At 43.7% G+C, this 22,023-nt stretch overlaps 1 protein-coding gene across 23 annotated transcripts in view; it reads left to right on the top strand.

Annotated features, from left to right (window-relative positions):
* EIF4G3 (eukaryotic translation initiation factor 4 gamma 3) overlaps positions 1-17,692 on the top strand; it is a 46,705-nt gene extending 29,013 nt beyond the window's left edge. For 16 of the 23 annotated variants that reach the window (XM_072155349.1, XM_072155334.1, XM_072155340.1 and 13 more), the window contains 23 exons: positions 119-198; positions 419-623; positions 1,827-2,026; positions 2,254-2,373; positions 2,483-2,659; positions 2,748-2,945; positions 3,039-3,185; positions 3,346-3,585; positions 4,261-4,365; positions 4,452-4,584; positions 4,661-4,755; positions 4,900-4,993; positions 5,120-5,234; positions 5,322-5,536; positions 5,640-5,746; positions 5,827-5,999; positions 6,168-6,293; positions 6,745-6,826; positions 7,468-7,566; positions 7,660-7,806; positions 8,008-8,089; positions 8,165-8,311; positions 16,357-17,692. In XM_072155349.1, the coding sequence (XP_072011450.1) occupies positions 119-198; positions 419-623; positions 1,827-2,026; positions 2,254-2,373; positions 2,483-2,659; positions 2,748-2,945; positions 3,039-3,185; positions 3,346-3,585; positions 4,261-4,365; positions 4,452-4,584; positions 4,661-4,755; positions 4,900-4,993; positions 5,120-5,234; positions 5,322-5,536; positions 5,640-5,746; positions 5,827-5,999; positions 6,168-6,293; positions 6,745-6,826; positions 7,468-7,566; positions 7,660-7,806; positions 8,008-8,089; positions 8,165-8,311; positions 16,357-16,538 (3,269 nt within the window). In that variant the 3' untranslated portion in view covers positions 16,539-17,692. The remainder of the gene's footprint in view (positions 1-118; positions 199-418; positions 624-1,826; positions 2,027-2,253; positions 2,374-2,482; positions 2,660-2,747; positions 2,946-3,038; positions 3,186-3,345; positions 3,586-4,260; positions 4,366-4,451; positions 4,585-4,660; positions 4,756-4,899; positions 4,994-5,119; positions 5,235-5,321; positions 5,537-5,639; positions 5,747-5,826; positions 6,000-6,167; positions 6,294-6,744; positions 6,827-7,467; positions 7,567-7,659; positions 7,807-8,007; positions 8,090-8,164; positions 8,312-16,356) is intronic. The other 7 variants (XM_072155352.1, XM_072155354.1, XM_072155355.1 and 4 more) reach the window with 2 other exon arrangements.
* Positions 17,693-22,023: the final 4,331 nt, after the last annotated feature.

Below are 22,023 nucleotides of genomic sequence, written 5' to 3'. Positions count from 1 at the left end.
ATATATAAAGGTGATGTATCCTAGATGAATTTAGCGTGCCCGCTCATCACATGGCACTGCAGTCGCCACCCGGTGAAGCATTCCTTACATTGTACTGATCTTCTTACCGCCCAAACAGTCGCAGCTGCACCAAAGATGTGGCAGAAGCCAAAAGATGAGAGTCCCGACGCTGAGGAGGTTGTGGCGCCGAACCTTGAGGTGAGCATTAGTGGTGCTGGTATTTTGGGGGAGAGGAGGGTAACACGCTCAAAGTCCTCATCATGTTCTATTCTAGAACTAGACACATCACACTGATGACATGCCAGGCTTAGAGCACAGAGATGTCGTCACAGTGTGCTGTCTCATAGCAGCTGTTACATAGCATGTGGCGGACCCCGGCACAGAGTGACTGTCTCCTATCATGGTGTCTGTGTCTAAGTTGCAGGAGCAGGGGGAGGCAACAGAGGAGAAGGTTCAGGAGGAAGAGGAAAATGGCAGCGTCGGCGGTGAGACCGAGCACCCGTACCTTAAGCTGCTGGAGGAGAACGGTGAAACTGAACCTCTGCGCAATGGGGCGGATAACGTCTCAGAAGGGGAAGGAGTCGAACCGTCCGGTACAGAGGAAGAATACTCCTATAAATCAGGTAGAGCTCTCACTACCGAACAATGGGAGCCCTAAAAAAAGTACACTGAATGTACAGTGACTGCACCAGCAGCAGAATAGTGAGTGCAGCTCTGGAGTATAATACAGGATATAATTTTGCAGCAGTACATGATAAGTAATGTCATGTGTGTACACAGTGACTCCACCAGCAGAATAGTGAGTGTGGCTCTGGAGTATAATACAGGATGTAACTCAGGATCAGTACAGGATAAGTAATGCCATGTATGTACACAGTGACTGCACCAGCAGAATAGTGAGTGCAGTTCTGGAGTATAATACAGGATGTAACTCAGGATCAGTACAGGATAAGTAATGTCATGTATGTACACAGTGACTGCACCAGGAGAATAGTGAGTGCAGTTCTGGGGTATAATACAGGATGTAACTCAGGATCAGTACAGGATAAGTAATGTCATGTATGTACACAGTGACTGCACCAGCAGCAGAATAGTGAGTGCAGCTCTGGAGTATAATACAGGATGTAACTCAGGATCAGTACAGGATGAGTAATGTCATGTATGTACACAGTGACTGCACCAGCAGCAGAATAGTGAGTGCAGCTCTGGGGTATAATACTGGATGTAACTCAGGATCAGTACAGGATAAGTAATGTCATGTATGTACACAGTGACTTCACCAGCAGAATAGTGAGTGCAGTTCTGGAGTATAATACAGGATGTAACTCGGGATCAGTACAGGATAAGTAATGTCATGCATGTTCTTGGTGATTAATTTGTGATCAGAGATGAACACTAGGGTCAGTGATTGTGCCCAAACCACAGTTCAAAACCCACTTGTTTATCAGTACGTGCAGACACATAAATTTAAACAGCAACTTATTGATCGCAGCTTTGCCACAGCTTTCAATCGTATCAGCGTCCTGAGGACATCAATGCCAATGAAAGCAGGAAGGGGAAATTTGTAATATTGTAGCATCCCTTTGGGGTCCCTAGCACTACCTAGGGCTTTCCAGGACTGCAGTAGGAGGCCTTCAGTCACTCTACCTGTCTGACAAGCTTTGTGCTGGGTTAAAGGCCTGGGTGCCCATAGAAATGGTTCTGGGTGCCACCTCCGGCACCAGTGTCATAGGTTCACCACCACTATCTTGGGTCTTGTAGGTGATGTCAGTTGATGTGATATTTGTGTGTTTTCCACTATCTGATACCAGTTATTAATGTCATAGGATCGGGAGCAGCAGAGCAGCCATCCCAGGAGACCTCCCCAGATGCCCCTGCACCTCCAGCCTCTAATGTGCAGAATGAAGGAAAACGGCAATATGATCGGGATTTCCTGCTGGGGTTCCAGTTTATGCCGGCATGTGTGCAGAAGCCCGAAGGCTTGCCGCCCATCAGCGATGTGGTCCTGGACAAAGTGAGGAGAGAGGGAGGTGTCTAGGTGCAGTCTCATGTGCTGCATGTTAGGAGGTAGCACAAACCTGCTGAGATGTGGGGGTGGATTTACCATTGTTTGTGGCTGAGTATTGGTAGATGTGTAATACTCAGGCATGCGGCTGAAGAATGTTTGGGTAGTAGTTTGCGTATTTAGGATGTGTGAGTGGGATGTGTTATCCTCTCGTTACCCTTTTGTCACATTTTACTTTTTGTTAACAGATCAATCAGCCAAAGATTGCAATGAGGACCCTGGACCCTCGCATGCTGCAGAAGGGACCAGACTTCACCCCTGCCTATGCAGACTTTGGACGTTTAGTACCTGGAGGTCGTGGGGTACCTGTAAGTGTCTGTACTTTGCCATCAGCAGTCACAGCGTTCCCAGAGCCATAGAGAAAATCCTGAGCTTTGTCACGTGAACTTGTAAGGATTTTGCTGTTGTGTCCCCTAGTTGCTGAATGTGGGGGGTCCCAGACGTTCACAGCCAGGGCAGAGGAGGGAGCCCAGAAAAATAATCATGAACATTTCAGTGACAGATGATGTCCACTTGAAGAAAGCTGAGAATGCATGGAAGCCCAGTGTTAAGAGAGATTCCCAGGTGGAGGACCCCGAAAGCGTCCGGACACAGGTGAGTGTGTACAAATATGGCTGCTAGTGAGCAGCAGAGGCTCCCGGACTTTAGTCACAGTATATATCGTGAACATGTTTGTTCGCAGGCACTTTTCCGGAAAGTTCGTAGCATTTTGAACAAGCTGACGCCTCAGATGTTCAACCAGTTAATGAAGCAGGTGATGGACCTGACTGTGGACACAGAGGAGCGACTAAAAGGGGTGATCGACCTGGTTTTTGAGAAGGCGATAGATGAGCCTAGCTTCTCCGTGGCATACGCGAACATGTGCAGATGCCTCGCCACTGTGAGTATGTCGATGTGGGCAAATACTCTAACGTGTAATGTTGTAGTAGGCCGGTAACACATTTCTGACCACACGTCTTTCTTTTGGTTGCAGTTAAAAGTACCGATGGCCGACAAGCCCGGCAGCACTGTGAACTTCCGTAAATTACTGCTCAACCGATGTCAGAAGGAGTTTGAGAAGGACAAAGCTGATGATGACGTCTTTGAGAAGAAGCAAAAGGATCTGGAGCTGGCTACAACCGTAAGATGAGAATCTGTGTAGGAAGGTTACCTGGGGAGGGACCATTGCTGGATTATAATGTGTCTGCATGTTAGTGACAGATCCATAGGGTGTATTTTAGGGTTTGGTTGATGTGGCTTGCCCTAGTGTGCAATTCAAGGGTGACTGCTCTTTATTTCAGCAGCCAGAGGAGAAGACTCGTCTTCAAGAGGAACTTGAAGAAGCGAGAGACAAAGCTCGACGGAGATCCATAGGAAACATTAAGTTCATTGGAGAACTTTTTAAGCTGAAAATGTTGACGGAGGCCATCATGCATGATTGTGTGGTGAAACTACTAAAAAACCACGATGAGGAGTCACTGGAATGTCTCTGCCGGCTGCTCACCACCATTGGGAAAGATCTAGATTTTGAGAAAGCAAAGGTAAGACAGACTGATCCTAGATTGTGTTATGTCTGCCTAGTTGGATCCGTCTATAGTACTGACCCTTTCCTCTTTAAAGGGGTTGTCCACTTTCAGCAAATAATTGATATTGTTTGTGTAATAATGTAATATTATTTGTGTAAAGTTATACAATTTTCTAATATACTTTATCAATTTCTTTGTTTTATAGATCTCTTCTTGCTGTCCTTCTATAGAAAACTATGTTTACTAGCAGTGGATTTGTGTATTGTGATGGACACACAGGTGCACGAGCTGTTAGTTTCACAGATAGTAATCAGAGCTGCGTGATTATATCGGCATGTGGAGGTGCACATCACACAGCCATGGACAGATTTTTATCCACTGGAAGTAAACATAGAATCTTTCTACAGCAAGCAGAGATCTAGAAGACTGTTTGGAATTGATACCGAAGGTATATTGGAAAATTGTATTACTTTTCATTACACAAACCACATCAATTATTTGCTGAAAGTGGATAATCCCTTTAAGGTTACATTTGTAAATATTGCTGGGTCAGTAAAGACCCACACACAGAAATGGGATGTTCATTGTGCGCACAGATTACTGAGGTGCAGGTGTAGGTAGAAATGGGTAAAGAGCTTGTGGTCAAAACCCGGACTCTGAACAGACTGTTGTATGATCTACCTATAACAGCCGCGCATGGACCAGTACTTCAACCAAATGGAGAAGATTGTAAAAGAGCGGAAAACGTCATCCCGGATCCGCTTCATGCTGCAGGATGTTATAGACCTGAGACTGGTAAGTGCGAACATCATCCACTACATGTCTCGCTTATTGGGTAAAATCCATGTGTCGCATCTCTTACTTTTGTTTATTTGACACAGTGCAACTGGGTGTCGCGAAGAGCTGACCAGGGCCCCAAAACCATAGAACAGATCCACAAAGAGGCCAAAATTGAAGAGCAGGAGGAACAGAGGAAAGTGCAGCAACTGATGACCAAAGAGAAGAGGCGGCCAGGTAAGTTCCTCATCACAGTTCTTTGGCTTTTGATAAGGAGATTGTTGCTTTAATTGTAGCCTTTTTGTCCTCATAGGAGTGCAGAGAGTAGAGGAGGGTGGATGGAACATGGTGCAAGGTACAAAGAATAACAGAGTCCTGGACCCTACCAAGTTCCTGAAGATCACCAAGGTAAGTAGTGATGGGATTCTCTGCAGCAGTGTGTATTATGTATAATTAGTGTATTATAGGGCTGGGGGGGCATTGTATATCACATCAATACCACGGAGAAGCCGCACCAATATGTTTTGTTCAGCTTGCCTTTTCCTCATACAGCCCACCATTGATGAGAAGATCCAGTTAGTGCCCAAAGCTCAGCTCGGCAGCTGGGGTAAAGGAAGCAGCGGAGGGGCAAAGACCAGTGAGACGGGTAAGGGGTGAATGCTGGTGTTTTAGATGTAACTCGTATCATATTGTGCATGTGATGGTAAATACGTTGAGATCAGATCTACTCTTTTATTTTTGGTTTGAACAAAGTCTCTGCTTTCTGTCACAGAATCCTTACGTCCAGGGGCCCCCAGTCTGAATCGATTCTCTGCCCTGCAACCTTCAGTCTCTTCCACCACGTCCTCCACAGTCTCAGACCTAGACACCCGCAGGATATTAACAAGGTATCAGTTTGTGATGTGAACAGACACCTCGATTGTGCATAGAGCATACAATGACCATCATATGATGATTGTGTACTAATTCATTAGCCCTGGTAACACTGGCCGTGAAAGGAATGACAAACCTGCTCCCCCTTCCACCTCGGCCACTCGTCCCAGCAGCTTCCTGCGAGGCAGCAGTACGAAAGACCTAATAGACAATCAAGAGGAGCCACGGCGAGAGACATTGCACACGCCAAAAACCTTACCAGTCTCCACGGAGCAGGAGAAGGCACCAAGCTTAGAGCGAAAGCTCCGAGAACCTGGTGAGAGATTCCATGTAGAGCGGGCCCTGCGACGCCCCAGGGTTATCATTTGCCTTTGCTGTAGTCATTATTGACCAATCGCGTATTTGTGTTTCTCTCAAAGTCAAGTGTGAAACTCCCGAGTCCGACAAGTCCCCTGTGTCAGAAGAGGAGCTAGAAAGAAAGTCTAAGGCCATTATTGACGAGTTCCTGCACATCAATGACTTCAAGGTCAGATAGACTGCTGTTGTGAACGGACCCATCTGCATCTTACATCTCATCCTCTGAACTGGTCTCTTGTCTGTCTCTAGGAGGCCATGCAGTGTGTGGAGGAGCTGGCCTTACAAGGTTCACTTTCTGTCTTCGTTCGAGTGGGTGTAGAGTCTACGCTAGAGAGGAGTCAGATCACGAGGGATCACATGGGACAACTTCTGTATCAGCTGGTGCAGTCCGGAAAGCTCAGCAAACAGGATTTCTTCACAGGGTAAGTGATCCTGCCTTGGGGCTTAGTACATGAACCTTGGCTTGCACTTGTCTGCTCCCTCGATCTTCATATAGATGAATGTGGCACGTTGGGTGTGTGTCCTCATTGATCTGTGTATTATTTAACTGCAGAACACTCTGTATTCACACCTGTCACTACTTTGTGCAGATTTTCGGAGACGCTTGAGCTGGCGGATGATATGGCGATAGATATCCCACATATTTGGCTGTACCTGGCGGAACTGGTGACCCCCATGTTGAAGGATGGGGGTATTTCTCTAAAAGAATTAATCACGTAAGGCATCTTGTGAGATTTTTCAGCACTCTATCTGCTATCTTTTTGCACAAATATAAATACAGGCAGTCCCCGGGTTACATACAATATAGGTTCTGTAGGTTTGTTCTTAAGTTGAATTTGTATGTAAGTCGGAACTGTATATTTTATAATTGTAACCCCAGACAGAAGTTGTTTGGTTTTAAAAATGTTGGGTTGTCATAAGAACCAGGATTAACACTAAATCTTCATTACAGACACCTGTGATAACTGTTATAGCTGATCATTGTAGCCTAGGGCTTAAGTACAATAAATTACCAATTATCAGAGGTCCGTTTTGTAACTAGGGGTCGTATGTAAGTCTGGTATTCTTAAGTAGGGGACTGCCTGTACAGTCATCAGAGGCTGATTGATGCAGCCCTGGATGTGGCTGGAGTATTCTTCCATGTTAATGTATTTCTCTTCTTGACAGAGAGTTTAATAAGGCGCTGCTCCCTGTGGGACGTACTGGTGTCTTGCTGTCTGAAATATTGCACCTTCTATGCAAACAAATGGTATGTATCAGTGTCTAGAAACTTCATTGCTGCATAATGATCTGCCATGACGTAGCCCTTTAAGGGGTTGTACAAGATCAAAGTAAATTGGGGCAAATTCAGGCAAAGCATTACTTTCCTGTTTTCTTGCTTGACTGTACATAAGCACTTGGACCAGCCGTGGCCTGTGGTGGTCATGTTTTGTCGCTTTGGCTCTAGTGCATCAGCTTGGCAGACCAGAAAAAGAGTTCTGCTGCTTTGTATGTTACTTGATAATTTGTCCTATGGTTCAATTTTGTTTGCTCTTGGACAATCCCTGTAACATGTTTGTGTATTTTTAGCTGTCGCGAACTAAAGCTTGGTCCCTGATTTACATATTGAGCTTTACGTTAGATTTTCAGTATAGACCGGATAATACATCATCCTGCACGCCATCTTCTTATTGGTGGTGGTGCAGGAGATTGTCGCCTTATTCAGGTGAACAGCATGAAGTGTAGAGAACTTGCAGGTACACAGATGGTTAGGGGGTGCTGAAGGTCACCCCTCCGGCAATCTGATCTTACCCTATGCTGATCATGGAAAAATAGAAGTTACAGCGAACATAAATCGGACAAAAATATTCCTGAGCTGAGGATTGTTATCTGTAATCCTGTCCATTGCAGAGCCATAAGAAAGTGGCTGCTTTATGGAGAGAAACTGGTTTAAGGTGGAAAGACTTGCTGCCAGAAGGAGAAGATGTTCAGAGCTTTGTAAGTGAAAAGGTAAGAGAGAGTTATTTTTGCTTTGTGTCTGCACCCTGTCCATGTGGGTGACATCACATCTGAGCCCTGTGTTCACATCCTTACCCCCCACAGAACCTGGACTTCACATTGTCCGACTGCTGCAGCCCATCGGAAAGTCTTTCCAGGAAAGAGATGACGGCGGAGGAGTTGAACAAGCGGATGGAGCAGCTCATAATTGAGGAGAATGCGAGTGATGAGCAGATATTTGACTGGGTAGAGGTGAGTACGGACACTCGGGCACATCATCCTGGGATTAAGTTATTTTTTGGAGTCTCCCTAATCACCTTGAATTTGGCAGCTGCAGATAATTTTGTCATAGCAAGGACAACGTGACTATCACTTTCCTAAAGTTGGGAGCTGTGTTGTCCAGGAGTTTACTGCTCAGTATTTTAACATTTGCCGAATCTTCCCATTATTCAGGCAAATCTAGACGAGGGTCAGATGAGTTCTTCTGCGTTCCTGAGAGCTTTAACGACCGCAGTGTGCAAAGCGGCAATAATAGGTAAGTCGTCTTCTCCACTGCAGCCGGGTCAGACGTGAGCACAGCCGGGAGCTGACCTACCTCTCTCTCCTGCAGGGGACTGTTCTTCCTGCCGTGTGGACACTACCTTTCTCAAACAGAAGGTTTCAGTCTTACTCAAGTACATGGACTCCAATGTAGAGAGAGAACTACAAGCACTTTATGCACTGCAAGCATTGATAGTAAAACTTGATCAACCTCCCAGTGAGTATAATGTTATAAGAAATGTCTCACTTTTATTTTGACTCCTTAAAAACCTGGTAACAAAACATCTCATTATTTTCTAATCTGCTTATATTTTATTGACTGTCCATCTTGCCAGTGCTTTAATAACAGCATTTAGTGATGTGCTTTACAGCAGTAACATGGTCATAGGCAGCAATTCATTAGATTCTATGATGAAAGGAGGAGATAAGCTGTGACATCATCTATTGTCAGTAGTGATGTAATGATGGGTCAGTGTTATCTATATAGAGGTCATTGTACAGGGAGGGGGGAGGAGATAAGCTGTGACATCATCTATTGTCAGTAGTGATGTAATGATGGGTCAGTGTTATCTATATAGAGGTCATTGTACAGGGAGGGGGAGGAGATAAGCTGTGACATCATCTATTGTCAGTAGTGATGTAATGATGGGTCAGTGTTATCTATATAGAGGTCATTGTACAGGGAGGAGGAGGAGATAAGCTGTGACATCATCTATTGTCAGTAGTGATGTAATGATGGGTCAGTGCTATCTATATAGAGGTCATTGTACAGGGAGGGGGAGGGGATAAGCTGTGACATCATCTATTGTTAGTAGTGATGTAATGATGGGTCAGTGTTATCTATATAGAGGTCATTGTACAGGGAGGGGGAGGAGATAAGCTGTGACATCATCTATTGTCAGTAGTGATGTAATGATGGGTCAGTGTTATCTATATAGAGGTCATTGTACAGGGAGGGGGAGGAGATAAGCTGTGACATCATCTATTGTCAGTAGTGATGTAATGATGGGTCAGTGTTATCTATATAGAGGTCATTGTACAGGGAGGAGGAGGAGATAAGCTGTGACATCATCTATTGTCAGTAGTGATGTAATGATAGGTCAGTGCTATCTATATAGAGGTCATTGTACAGGGAGGGGGAGGGGATAAGCTGTGACATCTATTGTCAGTAGTGATGTAATGATGGGTCAGTGTTATCTATATAGAGGTCACTGTACAGGGAGGAGGAGGAGATAAGCTGTGACATCATCTATTGTCAGTAGTGATGTAATGATGGGTCAGTGTTATTTATATAGAGGTCATTGTACAGGGAGGGGGAGGAGATAAGCTGTGACATCATCTATTGTCAGTAGTGATGTAATGATGGGTCAGTGTTATCTATATAGAGGTCAGTGTACGGGAGGGGAGGAGATAAGCTGTGACACCATCTATTGTCAGTAGTGATGTAATGATGGGTCAGTGTTATCTATATAGAGGTCATTGTACAGGGAGGGGGAGGAGATAAGCTGTGACATCATCTATTGTCAGTAGTGATGTAATGATGGGTCAGTGTTATCTATATAGAGGTCATTGTACAGGGAGGAGGAGGAGATAAGCTGTGACATCATCTATTGTCAGTAGTGATGTAATGATGGGTCAGTGCTATCTATATAGAGGTCATTGTACAGGGAGGAGGAGGGGATAAGCTGTGACATCTATTGTCAGTAGTGATGTAATGATGGGTCAGTGTTATCTATATAGAGGTCACTGTACAGGGAGGAGGAGGAGATAAGCTGTGACATCATCTATTGTCAGTAGTGATGTAATGATGGGTCAGTGTTATCTATATAGAGGTCATTGTACAGGGAGGGGGAGGAGATAAGCTGTGACATCATCTATTGTCAGTAGTGATGTAATGATGGGTCAGTGTTATCTATATAGAGGTCAGTGTACGGGAGGGGAGGAGATAAGCTGTGACACCATCTATTGTCAGTAGTGATGTAATGATGGGTCAGTGTTATCTATATAGAGGTCATTGTACAGGGAGGAGGAGGAGATAAGCTGTGACATCATCTATTATCAGTAGTGATGTAATGATGGGTCAGTGTTATCTATATAGAGGTCATTGTACAGGGAGGGGGAGGAGATAAGCTATGACATCATCTATTGTCAGTAGTGATGTAATGATGGGTCAGTGTTATCTATATAGAGGTCATTGTACAGGGAGGAGGAGGAGATAAGCTGTGACATCATCTATTATCAGTAGTGATGTAATGATGGGTCAGTGTTATCTATATAGAGGTCATTGTACAGGGAGGGGAAGGAGATAAGCTGTGACATCATCTATTGTTAGTAGTGATGTAATGATGGGTCAGTGTTATCTATATAGAGGTCATTGTACAGGGAGGGGGAGGAGATAAGCTGTGACATCATCTATTGTCAGTAGTGATGTAATGATGGGTCAGTGTTATCTATATAGAGGTCAGTGTACGGGAGGGGAGGAGATAAGCTGTGACACCATCTATTGTCAGTAGTGATGTAATGATAGGTCAGTGTTATCTATATAGAGGTCATTGTACAGGGAGGGGGAGGAGATAAGCTGTGACATCATCTATTGTCAGTAGTGATGTAATGATGGGTCAGTGTTATCTATATAGAGGTCATTGTACAGGGAGGGGGAGGAGATAAGCTGTGACATCATCTATTGTCAGTAGTGATGTAATGATGGGTCAGTGTTATCTATATAGAGGTCATTGTACAGGGAGGGGAAGGAGATAAGCTGTGACATCATCTATTGTTAGTAGTGATGTAATGATGGGTCAGTGTTATCTATATAGAGGTCATTGTACAGGGAGGGGGAGGAGATAAGCTGTGACATCATCTATTGTCAGTAGTGATGTAATGATGGGTCAGTGTTATCTATATAGAGGTCAGTGTACGGGAGGGGAGGAGATAAGCTGTGACACCATCTATTGTCAGTAGTGATGTAATGATAGGTCAGTGTTATCTATATAGAGGTCATTGTACAGGGAGGGGGAGGAGATAAGCTGTGACATCATCTATTGTCAGTAGTGATGTAATGATGGGTCAGTGTTATCTATATAGAGGTCATTGTACAGGGAGGGGGAGGAGATAAGCTGTGACATCATCTATTGTCAGTAGTGATGTAATGATGGGTCAGTGTTATCTATATAGAGGACATTGTACAGGGAGGGGGAGGAGATAAGCTGTGACATCATCTATTGTCAGTAGTGATGTAATGATGGGTCAGTGTTATCTATATAGAGGTCATTGTACAGGGAGGGGGAGGAGATAAGCTGTGACATCATCTATTGTCAGTAGTGATGTAATGATGGGTCAGTGTTATCTATATAGAGGTCATTGTACAGGGAGGGAGAGGGGATAAGCTGTGACATAATCTATTGTCAGTAGTGATGTAATGATGGGTCAGTGTTATCTATATAGAGGATATTGTACAGGAGGGGGAGGAGATAAGCTGTGACATCATCTATTGTCAGTAGTGATGTAATGATGGGTCAGTGTTATCTATATAGAGGTCATTGTACAGGGAGGGGGAGGAGATAAGCTGTGACATCATCTATTGTCAGTAGTGATGTAATGATGGGTCAGTGTTATCTATATAGAGGTCATTGTACAGGGAGGGGGAGGAGATAAGCTGTGACATCCTCTATTGTCAGTAGTGATGTAATGATAGGTCAGTGTTATCTATATAGAGATCACTGTACAGGGAGGAGGAGGAGATAAGCTGTGACATCTATTGTCAGTAGTGATGTAATGATGGGTCAGTGTTATCTATATAGAGGTCATTGTACAGGGAGGGGGAGGGGATAAGCTGTGACATAATCTATTGTCAGTAGTGATGTAATGATGGGTCAGTGTTATCTATATAGAGGTCATTGTACAGGGAGGAGGAGGAGATAAGCTGTGACATTATCTATTGTCAGTAGTGATGTAATGATGGGTCAGTGTTATCTATATAGAGGTCATTGTACAGGGAGGAGGAGGAGATAAGCTGTGACATCATCTATTGTCAGTAGTGATGTAATGATGGGTCAGTGTTATCTATATAGAGGTCATTGTACAGGGAGGGGGAGGGGATAAGCTGTGACATCATCTATTGTCAGTAGTGATGTAATGATGGGTCAGTGTTATCTATATAGAGGTCATTGTACAGGGAGGGGGAGGAGATAAGCTGTGACATCATCTATTGTCAGTAGTGATGTAATGATAGGTCAGTGTTATCTATATAGAGATCACTGTACAGGGAGGGGAGGAGATAAGCTGTGACATCTATTGTCAGTAGTGATGTAATGATGGGTCAGTGTTATCTATATAGAGGTCATTGTACAGGGAGGGGGAGGAGATAAGCTGTGACATCATCTATTGTCAGTAGTGATGTAATGATAGGTCAGTGTTATCTATATAGAGGTCATTGTACAGGGAGGGGGAGGAGATAAGCTGTGACATAATCTATTGTCAGTAGTGATGTAATGATGGGTCAGTGTTATCTATATAGAGGTCATTGTACAGGGAGGAGGAGGAGATAAGCTGTGACATCATCTATTGTCAGTAGTGATGTAATGATGGGTCAGTGCTATCTATATAGAGGTCATTGTACAGGGAGGGGGAGGGGATAAGCTGTGACATCTATTGTCAGTAGTGATGTAATGATGGGTCAGTGTTATCTATATAGAGGTCACTGTACAGGGAGGAGGAGGAGATAAGCTGTGACATCATCTATTGTCAGTAGTGATGTAATGATGGGTCAGTGTTATCTATATAGAGGTCATTGTACAGGGAGGGGGAGGAGATAAGCTGTGACATCATCTATTGTCAGTAGTGATGTAATGATGGGTCAGTGTTATCTATATAGAGGTCAGTGTACGGGAGGGGAGGAGATAAGCTGTGACACCATCTATTGTCAGTAGTGATGTAATGATGGGTCAGTGTTATCTATATAGAGGTCATTGTACAGGGAGGAGGAGGAGATAAGCTGTGACATCATCTATTATCAGTAGTGATGTAATGATGGGTCAGTGTTATCTATATAGAGGTCATTGTACAGGGAGGGGGAGGAGATAAGCTATGACATCATCTATTGTCAGTAGTGATGTAATGATGGGTCAGTGTTATCTATATAGAGGTCATTGTACAGGGAGGAGGAGGAGATAAGCTGTGACATCATCTATTATCAGTAGTGATGTAATGATGGGTCAGTGTTATCTATATAGAGGTCATTGTACAGGGAGGGGAAGGAGATAAGCTGTGACATCATCTATTGTCAGTAGTGATGTAATGATGGGTCAGTGTTATCTATATAGAGGTCATTGTACAGGGAGGGGGAGGAGATAAGCTGTGACATCATCTATTGTCAGTAGTGATGTAATGATGGGTCAGTGTTATCTATATAGAGGTCAGTGTACGGGAGGGGAGGAGATAAGCTGTGACACCATCTATTGTCAGTAGTGATGTAATGATAGGTCAGTGTTATCTATATAGAGGTCATTGTACAGGGAGGGGGAGGAGATAAGCTGTGACATCATCTATTGTCAGTAGTGATGTAATGATGGGTCAGTGTTATCTATATAGAGGTCATTGTACAGGGAGGGGGAGGAGATAAGCTGTGACATCATCTATTGTCAGTAGTGATGTAATGATGGGTCAGTGTTATCTATATAGAGGTCATTGTACAGGGAGGGGAAGGAGATAAGCTGTGACATCATCTATTGTTAGTAGTGATGTAATGATGGGTCAGTGTTATCTATATAGAGGTCATTGTACAGGGAGGGGGAGGAGATAAGCTGTGACATCATCTATTGTCAGTAGTGATGTAATGATGGGTCAGTGTTATCTATATAGAGGTCATTGTACAGGGAGGGGGAGGGGATAAGCTGTGACATCATCTATTGTCAGTAGTGATGTAATGATGGGTCAGTGTTATCTATATAGAGGTCATTGTACAGGGAGGGGGAGGAGATAAGCTGTGACATCATCTATTGTCAGTAGTGATGTAATGATGGGTCAGTGTTATCTATATAGAGGTCATTGTACAGGGAGGGGGAGGAGATAAGCTGTGACATCCTCTATTGTCAGTAGTGATGTAATGATAGGTCAGTGTTATCTATATAGAGATCACTGTACAGGGAGGAGGAGGAGATAAGCTGTGACATCTATTGTCAGTAGTGATGTAATGATGGGTCAGTGTTATCTATATAGAGGTCATTGTACAGGGAGGGGGAGGAGATAAGCTGTGACATCATCTATTGTCAGTAGTGATGTAATGATGGGTCAGTGTTATCTATATAGAGGTCATTGTACAGGGAGGGGGAGGAGATAAGCTGTGACATCATCTATTGTCAGTAGTGATGTAATGATAGGTCAGTGTTATCTATATAGAGATCACTGTACAGGGAGGAGGAGGAGATAAGCTGTGACATCTATTGTCAGTAGTGATGTAATGATGGGTCAGTGTTATCTATATAGAGGTCATTGTACAGGGAGGGAGAGGGGATAAGCTGTGACATAATCTATTGTCAGTAGTGATGTAATGATGGGTCAGTGTTATCTATATAGAGGATATTGTACAGGAGGGGGAGGAGATAAGCTGTGACATCATCTATTGTCAGTAGTGATGTAATGATGGGTCAGTGTTATCTATATAGAGGTCATTGTACAGGGAGGGGGAGGAGATAAGCTGTGACATCATCTATTGTCAGTAGTGATGTAATGATGGGTCAGTGTTATCTATATAGAGGTCATTGTACAGGGAGGGGGAGGAGATAAGCTGTGACATCCTCTATTGTCAGTAGTGATGTAATGATAGGTCAGTGTTATCTATATAGAGATCACTGTACAGGGAGGAGGAGGAGATAAGCTGTGACATCTATTGTCAGTAGTGATGTAATGATGGGTCAGTGTTATCTATATAGAGGTCATTGTACAGGGAGGGGGAGGGGATAAGCTGTGACATAATCTATTGTCAGTAGTGATGTAATGATGGGTCAGTGTTATCTATATAGAGGTCATTGTACAGGGAGGAGGAGGAGATAAGCTGTGACATTATCTATTGTCAGTAGTGATGTAATGATGGGTCAGTGTTATCTATATAGAGGTCATTGTACAGGGAGGAGGAGGAGATAAGCTGTGACATCTATTGTCAGTAGTGATGTAATGATGGGTCAGTGTTATCTATATAGAGGTCATTGTACAGGGAGGGGGAGGAGATAAGCTGTGACATCATCTATTGTCAGTAGTGATGTAATGATAGGTCAGTGTTATCTATATAGAGATCACTGTACAGGGAGGGGAGGAGATAAGCTGTGACATCATCTATTGTCAGTAGTGATGTAATGATGGGTCAGTGTTATCTATATAGAGGTCATTGTACAGGGAGGGGGAGGAGATAAGCTGTGACATCATCTATTGTCAGTAGTGATGTAATGATGGGTCACTGTTATCTATATAGAGGTCATTGTACAGGGTGGAGGAGGAGATAAGCTGTGACATCATCTATTGTCAGTAGTGATGTAATGATGGGTCAGTGTTATCTATATAGAGGATATTGTACAGGGAGGAGGAGGAGATAAGCTGTGACATCATCTATTGTCAGTAGTGATGTAATGAAGGGTCAGTGTTATCTATATAGAGGTCATTGTACAGGGAGGAGGAGGAGATAAGCTGTGATATCATCTATTGTCAGTAGTGATGTAATGATGGGTCAGTGTTATCTATATAGAGGTCATTGTACAGGGAGGGGGAGGAGATAAGCTGTGACATCATCTATTGTCAGTAGTGATGTAATGATGGGTCAGTGTTATCTATATAGAGGATATTGTACAGGGAGGAGGAGGAGATAAGCTGTGACATCATCTATTGTCAGTAGTGATGTAATGATGGGTCAGTGTTATCTATATAGAGGTCATTGTACAGGGAGGGGGAGGAGATAAGCTGTGACATCATCTATTGTCAGTAGTGATGTAATGATGGGTCAGTGTTATATATATAGAGGTCATTGTACAGGGAGGGGGAGGAGATAAGCTGTGACATCATCTATTGTCAGTAGTGATGTAATGATGGGTCAGTGTTATCTATATAGAGGTCATTGTACAGGGAGGGGGAGGAGATAAGCTGTGACATCATCTATTGTCAGTAGTGATGTAATGATGGGTCAGTGTTGTGATCTATATACATAAAATGTAATGGGTCAGCATTCTGGCATATTATTGCTGCAGCTATTGACTCTCTCCTGTTTCTTCCTGGCAGACTTGCTCCGGATGTTTTTTGACTGTCTTTACGATGAAGAGGTCATTTCTGAGGACGCCTTCTACGGGTGGGAAAGTAGTAAAGACCCCGCCGAGCAGAATGGAAAAGGTGTAGCACTAAAATCAGTCACTGCCTTTTTCACGTGGCTGCGAGAGGCAGAGGAGGAGTCCGAGGACAACTAGAAACTTAATCAAATGACGTTTTAATGACCTCGCTGCCAGGTTGGAGGAGTCACAGCCAGGGTCAGGTTCAGCAACTTTATATACAATTTTTTTTTTTCGCCCTCCCATTCCTGTCTCTTCGCCAATCAGGGTACAGAACAAATGGAGGAAAACAAGCGTGAAGAGAATAAACTAAAGATCCGAAACAGCAGCAAGGTGATGAAGGAGTTTCCCAATCCCAGCATTGTTTAGAATTGTTAAAGGGGAGGTCATCCCCTTGAGCTTTGTGGGAAGGAGGGTTCCCCCCCCACACACACACTATTTATAGAAGTAAATATTTTTTTGTTTTAAATGCCTTCCCACATCGCTTTTTTTTCTTTTATAAAAAAAAAAAATAGAGAAGAGACTTTAAAGTTAAGAAGAAAAAAAAAAAAGAAAAAAACCCACAAATCATTTCAGAAAGAGAAAATAATTTATTATCCAAGGACTACACGAGCCGGCGTTCCCTCTGTTCAGAGAAGCAGGACCGTAAGCCACGTGACGGGCACCCGGCTCCTTCCTCGCATTGTAGCCTGCCTTTTATATTTAAAAGGATATAAAGATGAAACGTTTTATGGAAAGTTTGAGCGTCGGCTCCCTGAGGTTGTAGCAGTCGCTGGTTCGTTTTGCAAGGTTTGAAGTTGTCTTGGCCTCTGCTCAGAATACCCCTATACCCGGGTAGTGATGCAGTACAGGCCACTAAAGCGTTGGGGTACCAGTACTGGAGCTTTGGTGCCGTACACGATACTGACGGGTTCTAGACGCTGGTCTCCAGTCAGTGTGTAGCACCGCAGCAGCGGCCCAGTCCTACGATGTAGGACCCTAGACCGGCCGTTAACAAATGCCAGCTCGCTGCCCCTACAACACCAAATCTGTGTGTAAAGCATGGTCAGAAAGATTCGTTGAAATTCAGTATTTAATTGAACCGGCAGAAATAAAAAGAGTAATAAAAAAAAACCCTCCGGGGATACAGTGGTGCAGAGGAGGGGGGAGCGTGTCTCTGAGCCTGTACGAGCTGCGGCTTTCCACAATAATGGCACATGCCACTGTGCCACGCTTTCTCTTTTGTTGTATTTCTATTCATTTTAGCCTGGTTTCCTATGGAAAGAAAGGCTAATAAAACTATCTGTACCCTGCGTGCTGTCATGTCTTATTACATTATTTTTTTTCTACCATATGTTTGAGTTTTGCATAATTTTATATTTCTTTCTCTCCAGTAACTGTAATGTAGAATCATTAAAGAGGTTTATGATTAGGTTTATATCACATTTCCTGGCAAAGGTGCAAGATTTGTTAACGAGAGGTGATTCGGAGAGAAGGGCCGGCCGATATCTGACACAAGTATAGCGTTTGATGAAGCGTCTAAGCCCAAGTGATTGAAATAGATCCCGTGTTAGAGTCCTCATGGCGTATCACTACAGGTAAACTGGATTTACCGTAATATTCCCTTGTATGCAGCCTTTATGCCACAAAATGAAATGTTATTAATAGGCAATTTAGCTGAAGAGGGACGTGGAGTTGCCTCTGTGTAAGTAGCCTGTACAGAATCACACGAACTCCCCCTCGCATCCGTGCCACTTGTGAGTGCAGTGGCTCTTGTGCCCATGAAGCCTGCAGGGTACCCACTGCACCTGCTTGGGCTGCGTCCATAAGCACCTGGGTGCCTGGGGGGAGGGTTCTACAGAGACCACTCAGGCGTGGAGTAGCCACAGCCCCGGAGCTCTCAGAAGCTGCTCCACTCCCCAATTAGACTCAGCAGGTAATTTGCATATTGATACAATTCTGCTTACTAGGACAACAAGTGCATAACAGGGAATATTAAAACCGTTCAGTGATGATGTGGGAATGGGGAATCTACTTCAATAAGTGATAGGTCTGTGTGGGCTCAGCCATGAGACCCTTTTCTAGTGGATATTATGTTATTTTATGCAGCTTCTGACTCCTTCGGTGTATACACAGCACATTTCTGGCACATGTCATGTCTGCTTAGCCTTTGTGTCTGTGACAATAATCTGAAAATCGTGCAACTGCAATCTTTCCCACTTTTTTTTCCAACTTATTAGTACATCGTAGAAAACGAGCCCCCATACAGAGCTGTGAAGGAAGAAAAAAATTTTTTTAGATTTTGCAGTCAAGTTTTAACTTCTTAAAAAACAAAACTGGCTGCATCCTTAATGGCTTTATTTTATTCTTCAGACTGCGCTCACAACAGGATTTAGTGGGGGTACCTGACAATAGTCACCACAAAGACAAGTTTCTTAAAGGAAACCTACCACCACAGATCTAGATGTAAAGGTGTATCTATAGGATGGGAGGATAGTCCTTTTACGGGCTAATCCTCACGTCACCACAGTCTTTTTATAACTTTTATTTCCCTAATATGTACATTTTCTGGGGCGTGGAGTAGCCGGAGCTGAGGCTACATGGCGGGGCTACTCACTATGTACAGACTATGGAGATCTCATTCATTAGATAATGTAAGGGCCATGTTAAGGCATTGGTGTGTAGGTACAATTTCAGGAGAGACCTGGGAAGAAGGAAGACTCCGCTCAGGAAGTGGCTTCAAGACAGAAAAAAAATGACCTATTTCTGGAAAGAAAAGTATTGATATCATCCGTGCAAGAAGTGAGTGACACAATTTGTGTTTGTTTGAAGAGGAGGATTGGGTTATTACAGTTTGTTTCAAAGTATGAAACTTGAGGTCAACTGAGGTCTTTTTGTTGAAACCAAGCGGCTTAGACCAACTAATAAAATACAGGGGTGGTACGGTGGCTAAGTGTTTAGCATTACAGCCTTGGTTCTGGGGTCCTGGGTTCAAGTCCCATTCGGGTCAACATCTGCAGAGAGTTTATATGTCCTCTCTGTGTTTGTGTGGGTTTCCTCTGGGTCCTCCAGTTTCCTCCCACACTCCAAAACATACTGGTAGGTTGTTTAGATTGTGAGCCCCATATGGGACAAGGACCAATGTGGCAAACTCCGTACAGCGCTGCACAATCTGTATGCGCTATATACATAATGGAATTATCATTATGCTAAGCCAATCCTTCCTCCTCCACAAGTAATTGCAGTCAGGCCAGTCTCCTGACATGTGCCAAAACCAGAACCCCTCTGCTAGAGAAGTAAGATCCCTCCACATAATGTGCAATATTAGGAAATTTTCCAGACATTTTGAGCAGAAATAAATACATTTGCACCCCATTTTATTTAATCTAAAATAGCATTTCCCCTTTCTAAACCCATAACTTGTTTTTTTTCTTTGTTTTTTTATGCTGCTTCTATCAGTTGTGGGAGGGTGTTGTTTTTTTGTGTGGGAAGACCTGTAGCTTTTATTGCTGACTCATGAGACAAAAAAAAAACAGCAGATCTGCAGTTTTAAAAAAATATATATATATTTAATCTGTATCTGTGTTCACTGTGTTTGGAGTATATCATGATGACTGTTGTTTAGCTCCGGTGCAACAATTATTATTTTTTAATTTATTTATTTATAGAGCACTATTATTTCCATGTTGCTCTAACTACAGTGATCATGAGACAAGTAGAAGGGGAGGACCCTGCCCGTGATGGCTCACAATCTATATGGGGGGGGGATGGAGACATGAGGTGAGGGAGCAGAGTAGTTAATCTGTGTTTGTAAGTGAACCTGAACTAGTGGGTTTTCAGGTTACGTTTGAAGGTTTGGAAAGTGGGGGGCAGTCTGGTACGTTTTGATAGAGTGTTCCAGGGTTTGGGAGATGCACGGGAGAAGTCCTGGATACGGTTACAGGAGGAGCGGATGGTAATAGAGTGAATCTGAAGGTCCTGTGAAGGAGCGGAGATTACGTGTGGGGCGGTATTGGCTGATGAGGTCAGAGATATATTGAGGGGACAGGTTGTGGAAGGCTTTGTAATTCTTGGTTAGTATCTTAAATTGAATTCGAGGCTGTCAGAGATGGATGAGCCGGGCAGCAGGGTTTAGTATGGATTGGAGAGGCGTTAGAGAGTTAGCTGGGAGACCACAGAGAATTATTTTTCATAGTTTTTAATTTCAAAAACATAAATTTTTCCGTATCAAAGTTTGACAATAAGAATGAATGAAGGCAACAGAGTTCTGGTCAAAGTAATGTCTACATAAACATTAACCGATGTACCAGAGTAATGGACCTATGTGTCGCACTGAGGCTTAAAGCCGAAATTCTAAAAATTGAGAGGACCGGATTATATTGCAATACATAATTTGCAAACAACCACATAGATAGAAAAGTCAAAAGATAGGCAAGTAAATGGAGAAAAGAGATGTAAGGGAGAAGGGCAGGTGAGCCTCCCCAAGGCACGTGGTAGTCAGGACACAGGAGCCACAACACGAGCACTCGGCAGGGGTCTAACCCTAACCACAGGGAGAGCTCTGTTCTTACTAAGCCAGGTAGACCAGGTGCGGAAACGTGTCAGGATGGTCAACATCCGCTATAATTTCCTTCATCCTCAACAAGTAATTCATCACATTAACCCTTTCAGTTAGAGGACAAGAGGTAGTTTTCCAATGATGTGGGATCACAGCACTTGCTGCTGTCAAGAAATGTAGGAAGAGACCTTTCTTAAGAGAAGGCCATGAGCCCAGGATCATGGAAAGAAGGCCCACAGGGGAATTGTAGAGCCTGACAATGAAGAGTAGAGGGTAAACATTGTATTCCAGAAGGTTAAAAGTTTGGGTCATGTTCACCAAATATGGAGCATAGAGCTAACATCAGCATTCCAGCACCATCAGGCTTCCGGTACAGACCAGTGCACTTTGTGCAGGAGCTAATGGTGTCGGTACCAATAGGACAGGATAGAAACAAGTGACTGAAAGCTTGTGGGCGAGCAGAAATGATTTTTGATAATCGTCTTCCAAGAATTGTTTATCCAGCTCGGATTCCCAGATGCATACAGATGACACACTGGAGGAGGCAAATGAGTGCTTGAGGAATCTGGTCATGGTCGCGAAAGTCAGAGGGGTAAGACCAAGGAGGTAAAACTCAGTCAGTGGTAGAGCGGCAGAGTTGACATTTATCTTGGGATCATAATTGAATGGTCTCTGGACAGGAGCTCTGTAAGGATACTAATGAGGGCAGGCTGTCAGAGTCCTCTAAAACACTGTTCCCCAACCACCGGGCCGTGGCCCAAGACCGGGCCGAGGAGCGCCTGGTCCAGGGCCGCAAGAAAATTCTATTAAAAGAAAATGCAATTCTCACCTTCCCCTTTCCCCCACAGCAGTCCTCTCTTCCTTTACTTCATTTCCGTGTTAACGCGCACTGGCAATAGAGCAGTGCATTATGTCATGACATTGCGTCTGCCGAAATAGAGCCACATATTAATGAAGAAGAGAAGTGAAGGAAGAGCAGACTGCTGCAGGGGAATGGAGAAGGCGAGTATGCTGCAGGAAAAGGGACATTTGTGTCCGCTCCAATGTCCCATTTCCTGTAGCTTTTAGGGGAAATGGGAAGGCATG

Source organism: Engystomops pustulosus, chromosome 6 (genome assembly GCF_040894005.1).
Source record: "Engystomops pustulosus chromosome 6, aEngPut4.maternal, whole genome shotgun sequence".
NCBI classification, from domain to species: Eukaryota; Metazoa; Chordata; class Amphibia; order Anura; family Leptodactylidae; genus Engystomops; species Engystomops pustulosus.
Note: the sequence above shows the minus strand (reverse complement) of the source record. Positions and strands in the feature narration are given on the sequence as shown.